Source organism: Rhinolophus sinicus, chromosome 2, assembly GCF_057876585.1.
Source record: "Rhinolophus sinicus isolate RSI-liver-muscle chromosome 2, RSI-T2T, whole genome shotgun sequence".
In the NCBI taxonomy this organism is placed as follows: Eukaryota; Metazoa; Chordata; class Mammalia; order Chiroptera; family Rhinolophidae; genus Rhinolophus; species Rhinolophus sinicus.
In genome coordinates, this window is record NC_142502.1 from 121,498,734 (window position 1) to 121,522,607 (window position 23,874).

The 23,874-nt window shown below is 40.3% G+C and overlaps 1 protein-coding gene across 1 annotated transcript in view; it reads right to left on the bottom strand.

Annotated features, from left to right (window-relative positions):
* SLC9A2 (solute carrier family 9 member A2) overlaps positions 1-23,874 on the bottom strand; it is an 80,313-nt gene that overhangs the window by 23,045 nt on the left and 33,394 nt on the right. Inside the window, exons 3-5 of the mRNA XM_019753913.3 lie at positions 23,235-23,485; positions 7,523-7,740; positions 6,845-7,047 (exon numbers count right to left, since the gene is read on the bottom strand). Coding sequence (XP_019609472.1) covers positions 6,845-7,047; positions 7,523-7,740; positions 23,235-23,485 — 672 coding nt within the window. The remainder of the gene's footprint in view (positions 1-6,844; positions 7,048-7,522; positions 7,741-23,234; positions 23,486-23,874) is intronic.

The window sequence follows — 23,874 nt, forward strand, 5'->3', positions numbered from 1 at the left end:
AATTAATAAAAAGTATTGATTACATGCAATGGCTCACTGACACTGTCTTTTAAAATATGTATTTGTTTAAACAGTTTCCTTTAGTAAACACCCCTCCTCTCCTTGAATTATTTGCAGTTGTCATGTCTTGCTCAATAGGAATTATTTGATACGTTCTGCCTTATTTCCTCTCCCTCCCTTCTTTCTTTCCTTCCTTCCTCAATCCATCTATTTTGGAAGTAGAGGACATGGCATCTGTGTGTGTCATATTAAGTTCCCTACACTGGATGTTATATTCTAGGAGCCTGGGTCTCTGGTTGGGAGAGACAGAGGGAAAAAAAAAAGTACCTTTGAGAAGGCACCTTATTTACCACATTGGAAAATTTCTAAGTTAGGTCACCTGGGGAGCAACCTGATCAGGCCTAGAAAACAGCTTGTTACCACCCGCATAGGTTAAAAACTAAAGATATACCCCTTGGTTTTCCATCAAACCACTGCAAAACATATTTGCAAAGCCCAAGTTAAATTTTCACCCATTCATTCAGCTTTGGCACAATAAACACGACACTTCAGAGCCAGATCTGAGGGAAAGGACTCGTTTAACAGTAGGCAGGGGCAGCATGACCGCCAGGTGAGGTTTGTTTTCGACCTTGTTCCATCTCTGCTTTCCGCCCGCCCTGCACCCTTCTGCTACCAGTACCCTAAGAAAAAAGAAGTGCTGTCCATTAAATAATGAGCATTCTTTTGGTTTATTCTTTTGAAATAAATTGATTTCTTGATTTTTTTCCCCTTAGAATGAATTAAAAAAAAAAAAAAAAAAAAAGAGGTGAGAGGAACTGCCGTATATTTCTTTGCTGATTTAGCAGCCAACTTCCAGAAAAACTTGAAGAAACGATTGTATTACAAACTATCACTGTCGTTGCTATGCTATCCTACATCAGGCCTTTCTCACGTTACAAAGTTGATCATAGAGATCACAAGCCCAGTTGTACATACAGTGTTTATTTTAGAATGGAGTAAATGGGACAAGAACAATAAAAATGTCATGTAGATTCTTATGCTTTTCACTTCAATCCCACAGCCCTCTGTTTACCTTTCTTTCAGGACTCATCACATTCTCGTATATCTACACTCTTCCCCTAAACCATGCCTTTCCTTTACCTGTGTCATCAATGTTCTCTCCCTACTGTACCACCAGTATCCAGACACGCTGCTGCTATGGCTCCGATCTTTGAAAAAACAGAAACAATAGCCCTCCTTTGGTACATATTCCCCTCTGGTTATTACCCCTTTCCTCTACCAGACCTCAGTTGAGTTGCCTGCATCATCTCCTGTGTCCCGTTTCTCTCCTACCCTTCTCCTTGAAATCCATTCAATGGGGTTTCCTCCTCACCATCTGATCCTAACTGATCTTCTGAAGATGGCCACTCATTACCCTCATCGCCGAGTCACTGCATCCCACTGTCCATTCTCTATTGCCCACCTCACCTGACCTGGCAGCTGCATTTGTCACAGTTACAAGAACCCTCTCCTTCCTGAACACTTTTTCCACTTGACTTCTGGACAATTCCCCCTGATTTTTCTCCCACTTTACTAGTCACTGTTTTCAGTCTCCTAGGCTGGCTCCTCAACATTGTCTTGACTTCTAAATATTGGTATGTCTTCTTTTCTATACTCTTCCTATACTTACTCCCTGAAGAGTTTCTTCCAGATTTATGCTTTGAAAACCTTCCATATACTGATGAGTCTCAAATTTGTATCTCCCACTCTGCCTTTTCCCATAAGTTCTAGACCGATCTACACAATCACCTATTCAACATCTCAGTTCGATGTCTAACAGGTGAATACGCACGTCCAAAAATGTAAAACGAACATCTGACACCCCACCCTTCCAACCCAGTACTCCCCTGGTATTAAATTATATAGCTCCTTTTTTCCACCTATTTGCTCAGACAAAAACTCTTGGAACTATCTTTTAACTCTTCTTTCTCTTGCATCCTCAATTATTCACCTACATTTTTTTATCTTGTTTATTTTATTGTAGGACTAATCATCTTGTTTATTTTATTGTAGGACTAATCATCTTGTTTATTTTAGTGTAGGACTAAAAAATTTTTTTTCTGAATCCCATTGAACTCTAGTTAGTAATGGTATATGTGAATTAAATATAAGAATATATATATATATATAGATTTATATATTATATGTGTATATATATTTATCATATGACTATATATAAATAAATACATATAGTCATATGATATATAAATATGTAAAATATATGACCATTTATTTCACAAATCAAAGCTTACTTGAAGGTTTACTCAATGTCTATAAAATTGTGAGCATCCTCACTTCAGTTTGAGAGGCTAAGTCAGCAAGGGTGTTTTTGATTGTTGGGAAAGGCGACCCACCATGGGTCCTGAGTGTCACACACATCGCTACAGGGGGCGCCAATAACACAAGGCCTTGACCACTTTGACTTGGCCATTATTATCAGGGTTGCATTTGCAACAAGATACCTTGAGAGATGAGGTCATGTTACCCTCCAGACAAAGAGTGACAGATCCTCAAGCTCAGTGTCTGACTCCTGTCTGTCAGTCCACTGCCCGTGCAGACATCCATCGTAGATACTTCGTGTCACCCCATGGGACTTGGGGTACAGAGAACTGACCCAAACCAACATGAAGCTCTGGCCTCTGGATTTTACCATAAGTAATAAAGTCCTTTGTCTCTGACCCAGGAATCAGGTGTCTCGAGTGAGCATTCATGAAAATTTAACCGGCTAACTTGTTAACTTGTAAGTAAGGTAAAAATCCCAGACACTTCACAGTTCTGGATAATGATGCACAGTGGATACAATACTAATTTGCAATGGAGGCCAAAAGAGATTTCTGCCTCTTGAATTCCAGTCAGTCTCGCTACTTGATGGACTTCTAGACAACCACTGAATGGATTTCCAGAATTCTGAGGACCAGCTATATGATTATAGGGATTCATGAAATAATAACTATTGTGCTCTAATTATTTTTTTCCTTTCAAAGGAAAGTACATTGAAAGATGTTAAGTTTTTCTTTCTTCAATTACCATTTTACTTAACGTTATAATTAAACATAGCAAATCATCAAGTTAAATCATCAGGTTAGTACCACTCCCAGGCAGTGAAGAAGAAATACATGGATAAACACAGTACCTGGTATAAGGTACTAACCATTATCCAGCCCATTATCCAGATCTTTGAGCTATGTAAACTGAGGCTCACAGAGGCTGTTAGGAGCTGGGCCAGACTATAACACAGTGCAGCCTTACTCCAACATCTGTGTTTTCTACTACTGAACTCTGCCTCCCCTCGATCTTCAACATAATTTTAAAACAAGAGAGACAGCTTATATTTTAGATAATATTACCAATCTTATTTAAAAGAAATGCATTTACACATCCAAGGAATCAGACTTGCTCACTCATTCAATATTCCGCAAGCAAGACTGTATTCTGGTAACCCCATGCTTCAGAAAGAGGCTACTTTCTCTACTTTATCAGTGTGATTCAAGGAATGTTAACATTCTCATTATAAATCTTGGTATCAAATAACAAACCATATGTCACAGGAATTCTATTTTAGAAGATAGTGCTAACTCAACAGTATCAGGATAGATGAGCTCATCATATAAGAAATGTTGAAATAAGGGGGAAAGACATTTTAAAGTTTAATGATAGATCCATCAACATAAAAGTTGTCATTTGAAGGCGAATGCATAGTTCTTAATCAGAAGGCAAAAATTTATGCATAGATTTTAATTAGTTATATCTGCTATGTTTATAACCCATGAAGCATCTCCTTTCAGGCTTCTTTCCCTGAGTTCCTTAATTATTGATATATTCTGGGGAAAAAAATCCTTTCTGAAGAGAGTGCGTATGTATTTCTGTTTGTGTGTGTTCAGAGTCTCTTATGAGTCAGGGATGGGTAGGAGAAAGAGAGGGAGAAAAAGCGGTCAGTGTCAAGACTACTCCATTAGTCTCTAATCTGTGCAAACAGAATGGTGGGGCAGACAACAGTGAAGGGAAGACAGCAGTAGGTACGGAACATCAGCAATCCCTCTTCCCAACAGGCACCAAAGGAGCTTTGCCAGGTTTCCTTAAATCAGAGAAAACTGGCCATGGGGTATGCTTTCACACTCCCAATACTGACACCCAATGTCCCCACCACTGAAGGAAGGATTAACTTGATGTGTTTACATTACCAAATATAGCCAACACATCTAAACTATTCTGTTTGTTATCTCTGCTTTTTTTTAAATTCATTATATTAAAAACTTTGTTCATCAAAGTTAAATACTGACATACATGGTTTTCATTCAAAGTGGGTGCGTAGGCTTTGACTATGGGGAATGGAATGCATATAGAACGTCTTCCATATTTTAGTTGAGTTACAATTCCAAAAAGCCAAAATAGTATGTGTGTGATAGTGATACTCTATAGACTTACACACACACACACACACACACACACACACACACATACAATCAGTGAACAATAGTATACTTTTTTGTAATACTTTTCTTTTTCTACATGCTATGTTTGGTCTGATTGTAGAAATGTAATTTTATGTCTGTCGAATCTAATAACTACAAAATGTGAGCTTGTCTTTTGTATGCCCTCTCCTGAATTACATCTTCCTACTAAGTCATTGTATTGTATTTTACAAGTGTGTATGTCCATGATGTTGCGGGGTGGGCACTGGTTTTACAGATGATTTGAGAAGCACTTGTAGAGACAATAACAGTTAATAAACCTGGTTCCTAGTAGCACTAGACTGATGTGTTTCTATTTTCATATTTGACACCTTCAATTCTGAGAACATGGGGAAGAGTCCAGAGCTTTAACTAAGCCTTGGCAGGTTAAGGACAGGCCAGCTGGCCTAGGAAAGGTGGTGAGTCACTCACCCCTATCTGACTTTCCCCTCAAGTAGGATGCCCCAGCATGCTTCTGAGAGATGAAAATGCTCAAGGCAAGTGGATTCACGTCAAGATTGTGCCTCAGGTAGAGTGGGAGAGTAAGAAAGTGGATGACTTTAACAAGGCCCTTGTAAAGACCTTTATCTCTTCATCAGTAAAGAGATAAAGACAAGGAAATCTGCTTGTCCTCTACACCCAGGAGTCTCCCTGAATATAAGAAGGGAATTCAAACGAACAGGGACTATTGGAACCCAAACTAGTATGTATAACTGTAACTGAAACTTACTAGCCATAACCTGGTGAATAATGGCTTCTCTAAGTAAAGTCAATAAAGCTAATAGTTCCGAACTTGTCTATGGAGTCAGGGTCCTGGGCTCACCTTCAGCTTCCATCATTACCAACGTGTGTCGCTGGGCCAGTCTCTTCTCTCTTTGAGCCTCACTGGTCTCTTACTCAAAGCTTTGTTTTGAGGATGAAATGACATAATGCAAATAGGAAAGCCCTGGTCTGAGTGCCTCACACAAGGAAGCGGTCCCTGATGGGTACCAGCATTATAAAGGTGCTGATGACAAAGACAGTTACAAAAAGTGGCCATTTCTTAACTTAGGAGAGGGTCTCCCAAAGCATCCTTCTCCAGGATTCCTTGGACAGGGCAGCCTACTGTCCCCCGTGTTGGGAGGTAAGAATGAATGAAGGATGAACTCCTGTTTGGAGAAGTGACTAGAAGCTCAGTGAGTTACAATATAGGATACTTACCACACACACCACATATACTACTGGGCACTTTATTCAGAGTTAAGACCAAACTGGTTTTGACTCCCACCTTGGTCTTTTACTAGTCATGTAACTTTGGGAAAAGTACTTAAACTCAGTTCCAAGGCCTCAGTTTTCTCATCTATGAAATGGGAAGAATGATGGTGACTCCTCCTAGAACTCTGCCATAAAATTGTTATGAGGATTAACTACGTTAATATCAAAGATGTTTCAACCTGAGTCAGGTATACAGAAAGCACTCTGTGACTAAAAGGTAAACAAGGTTTTTTAAAAAATAAAACAAAACATCTCCTGGTTTTTCCTCCTTTGTCACTTATCACGTGTCCTCAGTCTCCTTGGCTGCTTTCTGCTCCTTGCCAGTGTCTTTAGAATGGTTCCCTTACTATCATATAGTGTCATTCACCTCCTAACACACTCTCTAATTTACTGACTTGTGTTCACTGTCCTGTGTCTGCCATCCTCCCTGGAATACAAGCTTTCCAGGGACAGGGACGTTTCTGTGTTTAGTTCACTCACCCTGAGCTTCAAGTGCACTCTTTGGCACGTAGCAGAAGTCCAACATATATTTACTAAACGAGTATCCACAACCTATAATCTGCTAAAGGCTGGCTTATTGATTTAAAGAGATTAACTTGCAAAGTCAGGATCCTGACACAGGTCCATGCTCTCCCTGCCATACTTTCTGCCTCCCAACCTTAAACTTGAATTTACCCATCCCACCGTTTCAAAAGAAACACTGCTAAGCAGTCAACTCAGGTTGAATAGCTGCTGGAAGATCATCAGAGAACTAGCATTTACAGAGTACATTTACTAGGTCAGAGAGTGAAAAAAAAAAAAATGACAAGGATGAACAAGCACAGTTCGTAAGTTTCCAGTAGTAAGCTTAGATCACTTAGCTGAGAGTCCTTAAATAATATATCCTCTGTCAAGGCCAAGTGAGCAAACTGGACACTCAGGCTGCTGCACAATCCACTGACATGAGGAAATATGACTTTCCCTAACGTTATAACTACCAAAGCTTCAACATGCCTTTGCAAAGTTGTGTCTTATAAAAAACGCTCATCATGATAGTCGGAAAGATCAGGTTTTGTCCTGGTAAAGGGAGACACTTCGCTGGGAGAAAAAACTCGACTCACCAGGATGAAGACAGTAAAGAATATGACGACGATCGCAGCCGTAATGAAGAGCTTTTTCCGGGGAAATACGGCAGCAGGAAGGAGAAACACTAGCGCAAAGCAGATGGCACCTCGGAGCCCCCCATAGGCAATGATAAACTGATCCTTAAAGGTCAGGGGGATCGTCCGGAACCAGTTAATTGCCTGAGTCAGAACAAAGACACCTGAGAAGGAAAACAAAACCAATGAAAACAGACTGTGAGGCCAGAACGAGTAAATACGAAGATGAGTTTACTATGCTTCTGTGACAAGACAGAAGATTTAAAAATAGGCCCCATGGTATCTTTCCACCTTTTCCTCTGCCGCATTTGTATTACTAGGCTGTTGGGCCTTTGTTGTTCCAAGATAATGGGTGAAAATGTGAAATCAGAGTACCTAAGAGAGATTAACTTGATTTATAGCAAAGGCATGAAGATACTCAGGGAAGTAAAGATCGGGAAGGAGAAGAGGAGGAGAAAGAGGAAGAAAGGAAAAAGAGGAGGAAGAGAAGAATGAGGAGGAGGAGGATAAAAAAGGAAGTGAGGAACATGAAGAAAGAGAAACAAAGACGACGCAGCAGCAAAGGGGAGGGAGGAGACAAGAGCCCCATTCTTTTCGGGACGGTTTCCGAATGTTCATTTGGGGAAACGTGCTCATTACCCAGTGCTCGCCAGATCAGACAGAAGGCCAGGGTGAAGCAGACGAAGGCCCAGTTCCACTCGTGGTTCTTCCCAACGGTGGACACGCCCATGAAGATGAAGATCAGGGTCTCGCTGACACTGCTCAGCATCTTCATGAAATACTTGATGGTCGTGTAAGATTTCTGAGACACATTTTCTTCCACATACTTATTCATAGTCATTGCACAAGCAATGATTCTGCAAGAAAAGATATAGCTTCTATTTAAACATGACAATGATCCTAATCAGAACATGACAGTTGGCCCTTAAGAGCTAAATTATGGCTCTACCCTCCTGCCCATGAGCACAACATTACCGACTGATTTTTATAAGTGAATGTGATTTGCTTGGAAACTCTACTATCTCTGGAAGACTCAGCTCTGTCCAGCTTTGTTCCCTACAGCAATCCTTACCCCGGATCCACATTGTCAAAGATCTGTGGACACTGGCACCATTAGCTATCGTGTTAGCATCACAAATAAAACAAGTCCATAATAAATTCAAGACCCATTATCTTCCTATAAAGCCAAATCCATCTTTTCTATTCCTTTGGTACCTAACATGCTAAGCTACTGCCTAAAATCCTTAACTTGAAACTGGGGTCACACTGGCTTCTCGCCACTGCCACCCCTCCTCAGTGCACCCCTCACCATCTAACTGGTCACCAATTGTTTTCTATCCCTCACCCTGAGTGGCTATTGGACCCACTCTCTCTTTTTTGTCCCGATGCCTTAGTTCCAGGTCTCATTTCTACTCATCTACTATATCTACTTCCAGGAAATTTAAAAATATATCTATCGATTTCCTCTAAGATACAGGAAAGAAATGACTTCTGCTTGTTTTCCCAAACATGTCCCAAACTCTGGGACCTCGCGGTGCCTATTTTCATACAGCACCTTTGCACACTCTGGTAAGGGAAGGGCTCTAGGATCAGCTCCTAAGTTAAATGCCTGAAGCTCTTCACATACTTCCCTCAGTGGACAATTCCATATACCTCCCAGCACATACCATGTGCCTCAACTGTCTGTAACTTCCCAAGCCATGTCCTGCTCTTCGCTGTCTTTCCGCCTCACTTACACATACGCTCCTCTCTATCTGGAAGGCAACACCTGACCAACTCAAACGCCACCCATAGGGAAATTTAGTATAAGCTGGATGATAGCTCACAGTAGGTCCTAGCTACAGAGACAGTCACTACAAAGTACCAAAAGGACTTCAGAATGAAATAAGACAGATTTCAGGGGACCATCTCCTTCCACTGTGAGATCACTATGCCTTCAACTCATTGCTGGCCACGATCTGTGAGGTTTCCACAGCCTCACAACTTTAGAACATGATGACCGTACATGTCTCTCACCCCCAACCACTGCATCGAGTCCTCTTTCCCTGAGAGGCTTTCAGATGCTTTAGAGACATCCTCCTTGTTGTGAGTACAAAGACACAAGAAAGCAAATCTAAGAGCTCTCTGAGTTAAGACTTGAGCAGGTAGCCATGAACATATTTCATTGCAAGGAACAGACCTACTCCTCACATAGAAAGCGTGTATATTTATTTCTGTGCCCCATATTAAAACAAAACAAAAAAATCCCACCAAGCCAAGGACCATGCATTTAGTCACAATGTCACTGCCCCCAGAATGAGCAGATATTTCTTCTACATTTATATGTGCCAGGAATGTATAATTCATGTTGTTCCCAAAAGAAAGAGTGCCTTATTAAACGGGCTAATAAAATCCGGTAGCCATAAACACACAGCACAGCCTTTAAATAGCTGAGGGCTGATATAATAATAATAGTCAGTGTTTATAACACCTCTTCTCTCTGCCAGGTACTGTGCAAACACTTCGCACGTATTGTATCAGTTAAACGTCACAACAAGCCTCTGAGGCAAGTTCTATCACCATTCTCATTTTACAGTTGAGAGGACAAAGGCAGACACAGAGCTACTTACTCAAGAAGACACTGCTAATAAATGGCGGTGCCAGGATTTTAACCAGGAAGGCCGACGCAAAGCTAACGCTGTTCAGAACTGAATCCTCACTCTTTCCCAGCTCGCCAGAGCCTGATTATCTCCGATGTGAGAGAGGTCTTCCACCCCTGCCGGGCCCTGGCTCTTCCTCTCTCAAGCACAGGACTGTATTCGTTTCCTGTGGCTGTGGTATGAAATGTGTCAGTGACTTGCAACGACACAAATTGATCATCTCACGCTTGCTGAGCTCAGAAGTCTATAATCCCTTGCACTGGGCTGCAGTGCAGGTGCTAACAGGGCCGTGCTCCTTCGGGAGGCTCTCGGGGAGGACCTGTTCCTTGCCTTGTCTAGTTTCTGGAGGCTGCTCAGTCCTTGTCTCGCGGTCACATCGCTTTGAGCTCTGCCTCCCGGTCACACACATTTCCTTCTCTAACGGTGACCTTCTGCTTCCTCTCAGGATCCTTGTGATGACATCAAGCCCACCTGGATACTCGTCCGGTGTCACCTCCCCATCTCAACTTAATCATATTGGTGACGTCCCTTTTGCCATGTAAGGTATGAATATATTTATCCACAGGTTGTGGGGATGAGAATCTTTGGGGTTCATTATTCAGCTGACCACACACCATCGCAGGCATTCACTTCCTTTGTGGTGGTGGCCACAGCCAAGTGCATGTCCCCAGATGAGTGTGGCCAGAGCTGCTCACATGTGCTTGGTGACAGAAGCTAGCCGGAGCTCTGTCACACTGACTTGACAAAAAAAGAGGAACCTCCACCAGCCAGCAACAGAGACTGGGAGGGCAAAGAGGAAAGTGGCAATTCTCCGAGGGAGCCTACAGGGGGCGCCTTGCCAGCACCCACATGAACATGAACCATCAGTTAACCACGTTTCGGAACATCTTCATCTGTCAGACTCTGGGTTAATGTTTCTTTAACCAGACTTTAAAAAGTAAGATTTGCCCAATACAAAGTAATGAGGGTAAAACCAGAGTAAATTAAGAATCTGGATCATAATATGTTTTATAAAAAAAAAAAGACATACACAGCAACACAAACTAATGAACTTTTCAGAAATGTTGCCATGTTGAAAATTTGTAACAAAACAATTCGTAACGGCCATATTACTTTCTGAAATTCTCTAATGCTATTCAAAAGATGCTTCACAATGATTTTGTTAGAAAGCATTTAAACTTAGAGACACAAATGGAGAATGTTAAACATTAAAGAACCCACTACCCAACTTTTTCAAATCATTTTTATTTTTTAAAATAAAACATCAACGGGCTGGCCCGGTGGCTCAGGTGGTTAGAGTTCCATGCTCCTAACTCTGAAGGCTGCTGGTTCAATTCCCACATGGGCCAGTGGGCTCTCAACCACAAGGTTGCCGGTTCAACTGCTTGAGCGGGATGGTGGGCTCTGCCCCCTGCAACTAAGATTAAACACTGCATCTTGAGCTGAGCTGAGCTCCAGGATGGCTCAGTTGGTTGGAGTGCATCCTCTCAACCACAAGGTTGCCAGTTGGACTCCCTGCACCCTCCACAACTAAGACTTCAACAACTTGAAGCTGAACGGCACCCTCCACAACTAAGATTGAAAGGACAACTTGACTTGGAAAAAAGTCCTGGAAGTACAAATTGTTCCCCAATGAAATCCTGTTTCCCTTCCCCAGTAAAATCTAAAAAACTAACTAAATAAATAAAACATCAACTATAGAGTTGAAATACCTATGTTTCTCATACCAACCGAATTTCCCTCCATTCCTCTTGGCTTTGGATTTTCTTTGTTTATCTTTCAAAAACTGATTGTTAAAAGGCTGGAGAATATTGTTTTTGTGAATGTGCCAAATATTTCCCTCTGAGATGATGTTCGTATCAGTCACTGGGCAACATGTGAACCATACAGGCAAAAACTAATCTTCAGTTCATTACGTGAACGTTTTAACAAAAAATTCTATTCAGAAATGATTGAAAAATACAGCTGTGGTGTAGGAATAAAAAAAAAATGAATTTTCCATGGATGTCCACAGGATCAATTTCCATTGCGTGGTATCCTTAACATGACACCAGGAGCGAGGCTCACGTCTGCCAGACACCTCACTGTAACTTCATTCTGTTTCCTTCCAGCACAGGTGAGATGCTGGAGGGACAAGAACAATCCCCATGGGTTACAGAGGCTTCAGGGCCCGGCAGTGCCCTGGTCAGGAAGTGTGGGCACGTCTCGGACATTGATGCACAGTGCACCATGAGGAGAACTATTCCCAATGTCCTTGATCTGGTCTGTCCCAGCTTTCTGCACATGGCCTCTAAAGCAAAGGCCAGGAGGTGTTTTCATTGCAAAGAGGTTTTCCGCTGTAGTAGATTCTAACCTGAAGCCAAACCACCTCACTTCAGTAACATCATAAGTACACAAAATGACAAATGAGCTAGTCTCCCTCCAGTGAGGGAGGCAAACACAGTACAGTCTCCCAGGAACAGAGAAAAATAAAACCTCCTCTGTCCCCTTCCTAGATCACCTACAGCTAACAGTCTCAAATGTCACCATAAATCTGAGTCTCCTTCATTTTTCTGAAAGAAGCACCAGAAATGTACAGTGCTGAGGAATGGGGCAGGCAACTGTCTGACTGTCCTCAGCCTTATTGGTTTGGAGGATGTAGGCAGGAGTGTCGTTGGGTACAAGGTCATGTCACAGCATGTCCCATAGCATTGCACATTACTGAGAGATGAGATTTATTTTTCCATCCTAATGTGAACACATGGAATTTCATGCCTGAAGTCCACAGCCTCTCACCATGATTCTGAACATCAGTGTGATGGTATCCACACCAAAATAATAACCTAAATAGACTCGTCACATTGTAGAAAATTCCAGTTGAATTTCTTAACCCTGAAGGTTATTCAAGCATAAAACTACTGGCCTTTAATATTCCGATATAACCTTACTTTTACTAGATCATGTCATTCAATCATCCTTCTCCCGCCCTTTCCATGTCTCCCTTTTCTAATTTCCATATTTCGTTAACATGATAGTGAATAATAATATCAACCAACATTTTCTTAGCATCTACTCTGGGTCAAGTTCTGTGCTGAAGTCTAGGAAGATGAAAGCAAGTAAGATGCAGCTTCTACTTTTGAGAGTTTCCAGTCTAACAGACGAGGAGTCACAGAGAGATCATTGGAACAACACTTCAAGTGCTAGAAACAAGGAGTGGCATGGATGCTTTGGGAGCACAGGCAAGGAAATCGCTACTTCTGCCACACAAGAGGGGGCATTTGAGCAAAGTCTTCATGGATAGGTGAAGAACTCACCAAGCAGAAAGAAGAAACGGGAAGTAAATCAAGCAACAGGAGAGGCCATGTGGAAAGGCATGAGACAAATAAATCGGTTGGCATATTCAGGGAACTGTGGAATGACTGTGTTAGCTAGAGGAGAGGAGATGAGCATCAAAGAAGTTTATGGGCCAGATAATGACAAATGATATTGTTATATATTATGCTTAGGAGTTAAAACTATTCTGTAGGCTGGAGGGAAAACGAGAGTTTATATCTTTGACCATATAATTAGTGTCTATTTCCCCAACCCAACGGAAGATTCATGAAGGAAAAAAAAAGGTGTTACCAATGCTTAGCATAGTGTCTGGCTTGTCATTAATGTGTTTTGAATCAATGACTATCTGGATACTTGGATGAACTGTTAATAGGAATGGTGGTATGAACAGATTTGTATTTTAGAAAGAGAACTCTGAAGGACATTTGGAGGACAGATTTGGAGGGACACGAACCTAGAGGTTGAAGTCAATTTGTTTCCTGCAACGACAGTTTCTCATTTTGTTTTCATAATCTGATGCAGCACCTGGCCCATATAACACCCCAAGACATGACCATGTTTTGACAAGTGTTAGGTTCCATTCCATGGGAGATTCCATTCCACATGGAGGTAAGGTATGCATAGAATTCACTGGTGCGTTCTGCTTTGTTATTATCTTGCCCCACATTACGCTGTAACATAAATGTATAGTGATTATCAGCAGTTTAAAGAAGGAAAACCTAAAGCACTATAATTAGTGGTTTTTATATTCACCAGCAATTGAGGTTTTCTTCATCACACTATCACTCTAAATTCAGCATAGAAACAACTCAGGCCAGCTAATACTGTCTCAACAGAGGCTTCAGGCAGAGGTGGGGGGCATCAGACTTTCTATTTAGATGATCTGTCATTTGACTGTTTTTTTCCTATAGTGCTGTGACTCCATCCTACCAGTCAATGAATCCAGCTTTCTATGGATGTTCATCTCCTAACAGAAGGGATGAGAGCATGGGAGAGCAGGGGCTAGCCATGCTTGGCATGGTTCTGTGTGTGTCATGCTACGAGTGTAAGTTCAACTAATGCTAGCCCAGTCTGCTGAACGGGCTGAAGATCCAGACCGTTCATCCAGATGACCGTGACCTGTTTAGCCAAAGGGACCAGGTGTCAATACCTAAGGTGGGCGGTGACAGCAGATTTCTAGATGTGAAGACAAAAATACATATCCTATCTGTGTTCACATACATACAGTGAAGCCATGCCTCAGTTAATTCAGTTTGTAAGTACAAGTGTTTTTATTTTTTTCAAGAGGAGTCAATTTTGTAATTTCTGTTCCCACGTTAAGAGAGTTTTTCTCTGTAATCAGAACTGCTTACAATTAAACAGATAATAGGAATGTTGCAAGATGCTTTTGCTCCCATTCCATATCCATGGTGATCTTTAAAAGTATGGATTCAACTGCAAGAAAATACAGTCCAAATAATACTTACATATTCTGAATAAAGACTTTGCTAAATATGAAAGCATACTCTGCTAATCAGTGCAAAGCATTAGCAAGGACGAAGAGCAATTAAAGAGCTTTCTCTGTATTGATTGAAGCCAGGTTTTGTGGTGACTCAGGGTACACTGCCTGTTCTCAGAATAAAGTACTCACTCATGTGAGGTAAATTAATTATTCCAGGGCACAAATTTACCATATAATGGATTTCCTCTTCCAGGAAACATGACAACCAAAAAAGAGTGAGTTTGACATATGAGAAAACGGAAGAAAAAAAGGTTTTTAAAGGAGGATCCAAACATAAAAACTGAACTTTTCTTAAAAGAGCAAAAATTAAATAGAGTAAATTCAAACTATTACAAATGCTTGATTATTCACACAGTCTTGCCCATGTCATGGATTTCCCACATCTTTTGTGTTTTCTCCTTTATATGTCTTCAATTCAATTCAAGTAATGTTTATAGATCATTTTTCTGGAACCCAAGCAGTCATGGTTTTATGGAAAGAACACAAAGGATCACAGCTCACTGTCAAAGTGTAATGAAACACAAAGCATTAAGGGACCCACAGAGTCCACTGCTCTAGCCAGGGAGTGGTGACAAAGGTCTGAATGGCAGGAAGACTGGACCAAGATCTTGGCGATGAGTGAAATGTTTCCAGCTGGAGAACTCCTTGTGTGTATAGGGGGTGAACTGCTGGTGGGACATGGATATAAGAACCAGCAAGGCAACCACCCTGCACTGAATGAGCACACAGAGTATTTTCAGAATTCAATCTGAGCACTGCAAACCTCAGCAAGAGTATCCTCTCTCTGGCAGAGTTAAACTCTTACTGCTCCCAGCACGTATATCAGAGCAGTGCTTCCAAAACTATGACTTTGTGGAGGACTTGATTACCAGAAACCCTTGGAAAAATGCAAATGCCAGAGCCCCACCCCAGACCTATAGAACCAGAATCTCTGGCCGGGGCCTGGGATTCTGCATGCTGCACAACCTTTCCAGGTGACTCCTAAATACATCAAAGTTTGAGGAAAGCAAGTGGGATCACAGGCAGAAGGTTCAGGAGAGGAAGAATAAATGAGAAAAAGAGCTGAAAGTTGAATCATTTTTATTTAAAATCTTATTGGAGAGTAAAAATAAGGGATGACATGAGATTTAAGGACTACTGTGGATTTCCAAAGTGTGATAAAAAATATGGTGAATGTTTAAATAAAAAAAATATGTTACAGTAAAAGACACATTGCCATTAATCCCCCTCAGAATGCTCTCCCTCGCTTCAAACACATTTATCCCACCGTTCTTGCCACTTTCTGAAGCAGTTCTGGAGTCCTCTTTCGTGAATGTCTTTAGTTGCGCTGTTGTGGCTGCCTCGATGTCCAGAATCAATTCAAAATGTTTACCTTTCATGGTCATTTTGATTTTGGGTAAAAGCCAGAAGTCCCATGGCACCAGATCCGGTGAATAAGTGAGTGAGGACACACCGTAATGATTTTATTTGACAGAAATTGCCATACTAGAAGCAATGTGTGACATGAAGCCTTTCTGTTGTGATCAAAACATACGGTGAATGCTGCTGCTGAGTGCCATCCAATGGAAAGGCGGGGGTCTTCAATATAGGAAGTAGCGTGTGTGGATCCTTAGTAATAGTGTGTAACAAGTTTCAACTTGTTTGGTGCAGTCAGTTGAGTGTGAACTACAGTTGAGAGAAGGTGTGTTTTAAAGTGCACCATAAAATCATCCTCCATCATGACAATGCTCCGTGTCACACATCACTTCTGGTATACGGCAATTTCTGTCAAATAAAAACATTAAAACATTACGGTGTTTCCTCATCCATCTTATTCACTAATCTGGTACCGTGCAACTTCTAGTTCTTCCCCAAAGTCAAAATGATTCAAGACATCAAAGCAGCCACAACAGCACAACTAAAGACACTCATGAGAGAGGACTTCCAGAACTGCTTCAGAAAGTGGCAAGAATGATGGGATAAGTGTGTTTGAAGTGAAGGGGAGTATTTTGAGGGGGATTAATGGCAATGTGTCTTTTACTGTAATAATTTTTTTGTTATTTAAACATTCACCATATTGTTTGATTACACCTGATAATTACATTTTGCCACCTGGTTTCCCTTCTCTTCTCTCAATGTTCATTGAGTGTAGGTTCTACGTATAGAGCCCATCTTCTCTTCCCGGGCCTAATAGCATATTTCTTTCACATCTTCACATATTTCTTTCCTACCCAAGTCTCTACCTAGGTATTTTCACCCTCTTCACAGACAGTCCTAGGGCATCCAGTGAGCCTGAGGCGATGACCTTCCAGCTTTTACCCCAGAGTACTATTAAAATATTATAAGTTTTATGTGGGATGGTGTAAAAAATTTTGAAAGCACTCCATTCATGTATCCACTTTAAAATGTTTATATAATTGTATCATCTCTCTGCTTAAACCTTCCAAAGGCTCCCTATTGCTTACAGAACAAAACAGGTCAAGACTGAGCATCCACCTTTCTCACCACCCTAGAGTTCCGTTCCTGGAATGTGTTAGAGCATTTCACCTTGGAGCCTTTGGCTACACTCTTCCTTCTGCCCAGAATTCCCTTCTCTTTAATCATTGAGACTTGAACTCCACCATCACCAGTCCCACCCCCACCATAGTCAACTATGAAGGACTGAGCATTGCCTGATATCTTGTAGACAACACAGATTGGCAGGGCTGTCTTACTCAAAATGAGTTTAAATTCACTGCCTCTGAGGAAGACAAAGCTGAGAGAGAGAGAGAGAGAGAGAGAGAGAGAGAGAGAGAGAGGGAGGGAGGGAGGGAGGGAGGGAGGGAGGGAGGGAGGGAGGGAGGGAGGGAGGAAGGAAGGAAGGAAGGAAGGAAGGAAGGAAGGAAGGAAGGAAGGAAAAGGAAGGGTCCTGGTGACACAGTTGTCCCTGGTCCCATCACCCCAAGGTCAAATCTACACCTGTCCTCATCAATAATTTGTTTATATGAGCCAATACATGTGATTTAATTTGAGTTTTCCTTACTAACCAATAATCTGGTTTGATCTGGTTTGAGCCCAAGAGACTCAAGTTACCTCAAATAACTGGTGATTAACAGTGAGGACACACGTGGGAAGACAGAATCTTGGCCACTTGGACAGGTCCCTGGAAACACTGAAAAAGTGAGACCTCATATTTGATTGAGGTAAGGGAAAAGTGGCAAGAAAGAGAGACTACGCTAAGAGGAACACGACAGCATCTAGAGGTACTCCTCAGACTCTCCTGGTCAAGGAAACCAACACAGAAGTCTCTGGGTTCGTGCCAGACTAATTTCCTCCCCTACATGGAGAACTGCTGAGACATACACTGAGGTTTGTTAAATCAAGGTGAAGGGTAACAGGTTTCCCTTAGGGCACCTATCCTGTTCTTTGAAAAGCAAACCTTGACCCCTATAGCTGAATTCCCTGCTCCAATGCCCTCATAAAGGGAATGGAAATTTCACTTTAGCCACATGTCCAAAGGTGTCATACTCAGACATACCGGCTGGGTGATATCTGCACACTTCGTTTCAGTATCAATTTTCTGAAAACTTTTCATTAAAACAGAAACGGTAATTATTTCTCAGCAATTGTACAATATTTACATTTCTGATTTATAATTGTGTTTTACATTTTTGGCCTACACATTACAAGACAATCATTTTAGCCTTACCATTGCAAGTCACTTACACCTGAGAGTCTGAAAGAGGAAAATGCCACTTTAAATGGTTAGCTCTGGACCAAGTGTAATGTAATGAGGATGTGACCATCACATCAAATTATTTTCTACAATATACTTGAGACACAGGCCAGCAATGATATAATCGTTTTTTAGATAAGCACAAAGAATAGTCAAAAAAAACAGTCAAAAGAGCAAACTGATGGTAGGACCAGTATTACCCAATTATGAAAAAATCTCTCGTTTTCAAATAGATCTTGGGGAATCAGTTCTTAATTCCTGAGCAAACTGTTAAAGTTTCGTGTAGTTTAAATTTGGCAGGCAAACACCAGATATTTTCCTGTCTAGGAATCTCCAGCCCGCCGCTAAAATCTACTCTATTACCTACACTAACAGAGAAGAGAAGTAGCATAGATTAGTCCTGAGAACAAGAAAAACAGTCTCAGTATTCTGTCTTTCAGTTAAATGTCATTCTCAGAATGTAACGAACTGATTTTCATCAGGTGGTCAAATATAGCACTTATTGGCTTTATTATGCATTGTGTCACTTCTTCCCAGAAAATTAACTTTTCGGTTTGTGTTTCACGTAAAGTAAAATTATTGTTCCTTTAGTACCACCTCATAAACACAGGGAGAGACTCAGAAACATGTGTGAGGAGATGAAGGACTGAGTAGCTTTAAAAGTCTATCCCTAATCATCTTCAACAATGAAATATTTAATTTTACGTAGGGTCTTTGTTTTGTTTTGTTTTTTGCCTCCATCAAAAATCAAGTATCTTTTGAGACTACCTAGAATAGAGCTGCATAGAAATAACACACCTAAGAAGCCACCACAAACCTTTGGTGTAGAGGGCCCCAAATTATATCATTTTACGCATTTGCTCTTAAAAAGAAGTCCATGAAATGTATTTCACAAAATGAAACATGCTATGGCAGCATTTATTATGATAGCTATTTTTAATTTTCATACTTTATTTTTAAGAACTACTATGAAATACCCCATATGCTGTTTCCTGCATTCTTAACATACCCTAAAATACCTAATTACAAACTGTGTAACTGAATTATATGACTCATGTAATTGAGAATTCACAGGCTACATAAATTGTATTTTCCCTACAGACCATAATATATAAGCTCTATTCATCTTCAGTCTGCAGTGTAAATACTGACAAAATCCGAGATTAAAATGTTTTTAATGTTGTTTTACCTCTAAGAAGACAAAGCAAGAAAATATATTATTTTGAACATTAAATATTGTGTAAGTGCAATTTCACTTTGTGAAAAATAAATACCCAAACCCACAGAATCTGTTTTAAAGGACTTTGCTCATTCCTACAGTAGTGACAACTTCTCCTCAGGGAGAGTCCCCACCCTCAGCTAGGTTTTCAAGATGATTATATCAAGACCCCTAAATGTGGATATTGGGGTAATATTTCTCCTTTTCTCACAGTGGTTTTAGTTGGACGTCTTAATAATCACAAGCCACCTCAGAAGAAACCACCACCCTCTCTCCCTTTATTCCTCCCTTGCTTTCTGACCTTCCTTACCCTCAAACAAATGTTCTTTAGAAACAACATGGGTGATTGGGTAAAAAAAAAAAAAAAAGTGGTATATACACAATGGAATACTATTGTGCCATAAGAAAAGATGAAATAGTACCATTTGTGACAACATGGATAAATCCAGAGTTATGCTATGCGAAATAAGTCAGAAAATGTCAAGAATAATATTACTTCTCTCATATGTGGGATATAAAACTGAAAGCAACAATGGAACAAGACAAACAAAGAAACAAACAAAAACTCATAGACACAGACAACAGTTTAATGGTTACCAGAGGGTAAGGGGGGAAGACGGTAGCAGATGAGGGTAAAGGGGATCAAATATATGGTGATGGGAGGAGAACTGACTCTGCGTGGTGAACACAAAATGTGAAATATAGATGATGTATTATAGAATTGTACACTTGAAACCTATGTAATTTTACTAACCATTGTCACCACAATAAATCTAATTTTAAAAAAAAGGAAAAAGAAAGAGCATGATTACTATCAATGGAGAGAATAACCTCACTTAACGTGTGGAATCTCAAAAAACCAAAGTCACAGAAACAGAGAGTAGACTGTTTGCTAGGGTAGGTGGTTGCTAGGGGCAGTGGGTGGAGAGTGTGAGGGAAATGGGTGACAGAGGTCAAAGGGTAGGAAATTCTAATTATAAGATGAATTAGCTGTGGGATCTAATGTACAGCATGGTGACTATAGTTAACAATACTGTATTGTATACTTGAAAGTTGCTAAGAGAGTAAATCTTAAAACTTCTCACCACCACACACACACACACACACACACACACACACACACACACACAAAGGTAACTATGCGAGGTGATGGATGTGTTAACTACCCTTATTATAGTAATCATTTTGAGATATATGCATTTATGTATATATATATATATATATATATATATATATATATATATATGTAGATATATATATGTGTGTGTATATATATATATATATATAATATATATATATATAATATTGTGCACCTTAGATTTACATGTTATATTTCAATTGTAGCTCAATAAATCTTGAAAAAAGTTTATAATTTCAAATTTCCTCCTACCATTTACCCTGCAATTTAGGAAAAACTATAAAAAAGAAAGGCAATCAGCAGAGGAAGGGACAAGGAGAGATGGATGGAAAAAGGTAGGGGAGGGAGAGAGGGACAGCAGGCAAAACTCAGGCAGAACAAGTTTCACAACTCCACATTTTATAGATTCTGAGAAAGGCACATTAACCTTTCTGTGAGCTCACCAGCCGCCTAACCTCTCGGCCTACTTTCCTTTCTATGTGGCTGCCCATTTCTCTTAAGCAAACAAGGGAAATTATTGAGCATGCTCAGTATAGCACGTCACATGCTTTCACTCCCATTAACCTTAAAATGTGTTTGTAAATTGCAAAAGAAAGTGCGATAGCATGAAGTATGATAGGAATTTCTAAACCCAGTACAATGCGGGTTTAACGTGGAAAAAAAAACTAGTTCTATAAAAGTGGTGCATATGAACATACAATTTTAATTGTATCATTATACTGGATTCCTTGGGTCAACATCCTGAGGTAAGTACAGTAATTACAACAGGAAAGTGCACAAAATGCCCTTTCAAGGGGAGATACGCACATCTATGATGTACTCCATACAGAAGCATCATACATGGTTGAGGTTTGAATAGTATACTAATTACTCCACATTAGAAAACAGGCTGTTACTTCTCAGAACAAATGCACTCCCACACTAGTCTGTCCTTTCGTTTACTATCATGGTTAATGAGCATGCATGGAAATCTAGACCCCCAACATGTTTAAATCTCCTATAACACCTTATTTAAGGTTAGTTTATTATTTTAGTGCACTGTGTGCAATGACAGCAGTAGTTTAAATGTAATAAGGGACTTTTCTGTACACTGCGTTATAAAATAAATGTTCAGTTTGAAGTTGGAAACAAAGGGGATATTTTTCATCCACTAACAAGCCAAAGCAGGGAATTAATTACCTGTTCTATTTACCCTACTTGTCCCAGGTTTCCTAATTCCCAGAGTAGATAAACCCCTGAGCCTGTCTTCACAGGAGGTCAGGACACAAGCCTAGCAACCTCTGCAGACTCTGGGCCTCACCGGCCCAGTGAGGGCCCATCTCTAAGCAGAGATGGACCAGGACCCCAACCCCATCCAACACTCCAAATGACCTCCATACTCTGATTCTTCCCAAACCAATGTCTGCCCTTGAACATCAGGCAAATCGACAAAGATATTTAGATAACTATGTGGGTGTTCTAGAACATTTACATATGCACATGGTGAAAATACAGCCAAGGTTCTTACACAGATTGTTGCTAGATTGCTGCTGGAAACCTAGACACAAAGTCCCACCCCCATAATCCTTTCAGAGACCTTGTAACTAGCTGGTCATACATTTTCAATGACACTGGTGAAAGAACAGTGAGGAAACTGGAAGTCAGACAAATGATATGAATAGCATCCAGGAAGATGCAGAACATTTCATTACTGGGTCAAACTGGATTAATATGTTGCTTTATTTAGGTTCTCTGTGAAATAAAACCACCCAACCTTTTCACTCATGGCTTTCATTACAATGGGTTCCACTCTCCTTGTGGAGACGCACTTGACTTCCTCCTCCAACCTTATCTGCTTCTGATACAAAAGTGGTGATGGGAGGAGGAAAACGAAACATTCCTTAATCAAAGCATCAGCTAAATCAGACTACCACAGAAAACGTCAAAAACCGGACTTATGTTTACAACAGCAAAACTCTAAATATGTATAACAGGTCCTACCTAGCATAGAGACTAGCATATGTTAAACTTCAAGTAAATATTTGTTAAAATAAAACCTTTTAAAAGCATTCCATTATTAAGTATTGCTCACTGACTCTATCCAGAGTGTGACAATACAATAACAGGCATGTTTTGGGGTGCTACCAAAACATTCAGACCCAGTAAGTAGCCTCCGTCAAAGTGACCCTCCAACAGCTAACATTAGACCCAAACATTACCACTTGTGAAACTTTGAATCAGTTAGTGAATGATCCACTAACGTTAATAAAGAAATAATTTCCTGCTTTATACATTTCCTGGTTTATAATCATGCCTCTTTATTTTAAAAGCTAAACTAAAATGACATGACTATGTACCTTATCCATTGATTGTTGCTATGAATGACATTACACTATTATTTCAAATTAAGTCGATCACACAGAACGAAGGTTTTCTACTACTCAGGTTATTCAAATGAATATACATAAGCAATTCCAGAATTCCAAATACAGTTTGGGTTATGCAATCTTGTTGGAAGAAATTTACAGCCCCCCACATGGACAACACTGAATGGGCATCAGACTCAGAAAATTCGTGGTGTCTGGCAATCAACCCCAACAGTGTGTTGTCATGTTTTATATGAGACCTAAAAGATAACTTTTTAAGTAGTTTTTCATATTAGCACCAGATCACTTTAGTAAAAATTTGGTCGATACACACTTTCATTTCTTTGAAACAAAGAGTAAGAAAAATCTATTTTCAATTGTTCTTAGAAGAATTTAAGAAAACGTACTCTTTCATATAACTTACTTAACATTAACAGCTTAGAATACATGAATTCAATGAAATGTCATCAGTAAGTGCTTTTCACAAAGAATTAAATACTTACGCCATGATACCTGAGAGGTGAAACATTTCGGCTGTGATATATGACAAGTAACTGTACAGGAAGACAAACAGGGGCTCGATCACCCGGATGTTATGCGTGAACCGAGTAGTAAATGCCGCTATAAATCCCAGAAAGATGCCAATCAAAACACCACCAAGCCCCACAACAAAGAAGTTGGCGATCCCAGCAAACACGTCAATAGTCTCAATGGTTTTCATCTGGCAGAAAGACTTGAACAAGTTGTACAGGACCTGGGGGAGAAAGAGAACGCGGTGTCAAGACCCCTTCCAAATTCCCCAGCAACCCTGTGGCCACAGAACAATCTACCCAACCTTCTCAAAAGGACATGTCTTCTGTGTGCCAAAGTGGATGATCAATGGCAATTTTAATATTATATTTGATAGCTTTAAACACAAAAAGCTTTGATAAAAGTGTGTGGTCAGGAAAACTACTGCTAAAGTGAGGGAGAGGAAACTTCAAAATTATTATACAACTTACTCCAAAAACATTTTTTAGGTACCATCTAGAAGATTATTTTAAAAACACCTGGTTGCCATCCAACATGCCCTGCTTGTAGTACTGAGGCTCGTCAGTGCTGCTGTGAATGTAGTTACCTTTCCAGGCCCTTCGTGGGGTCACC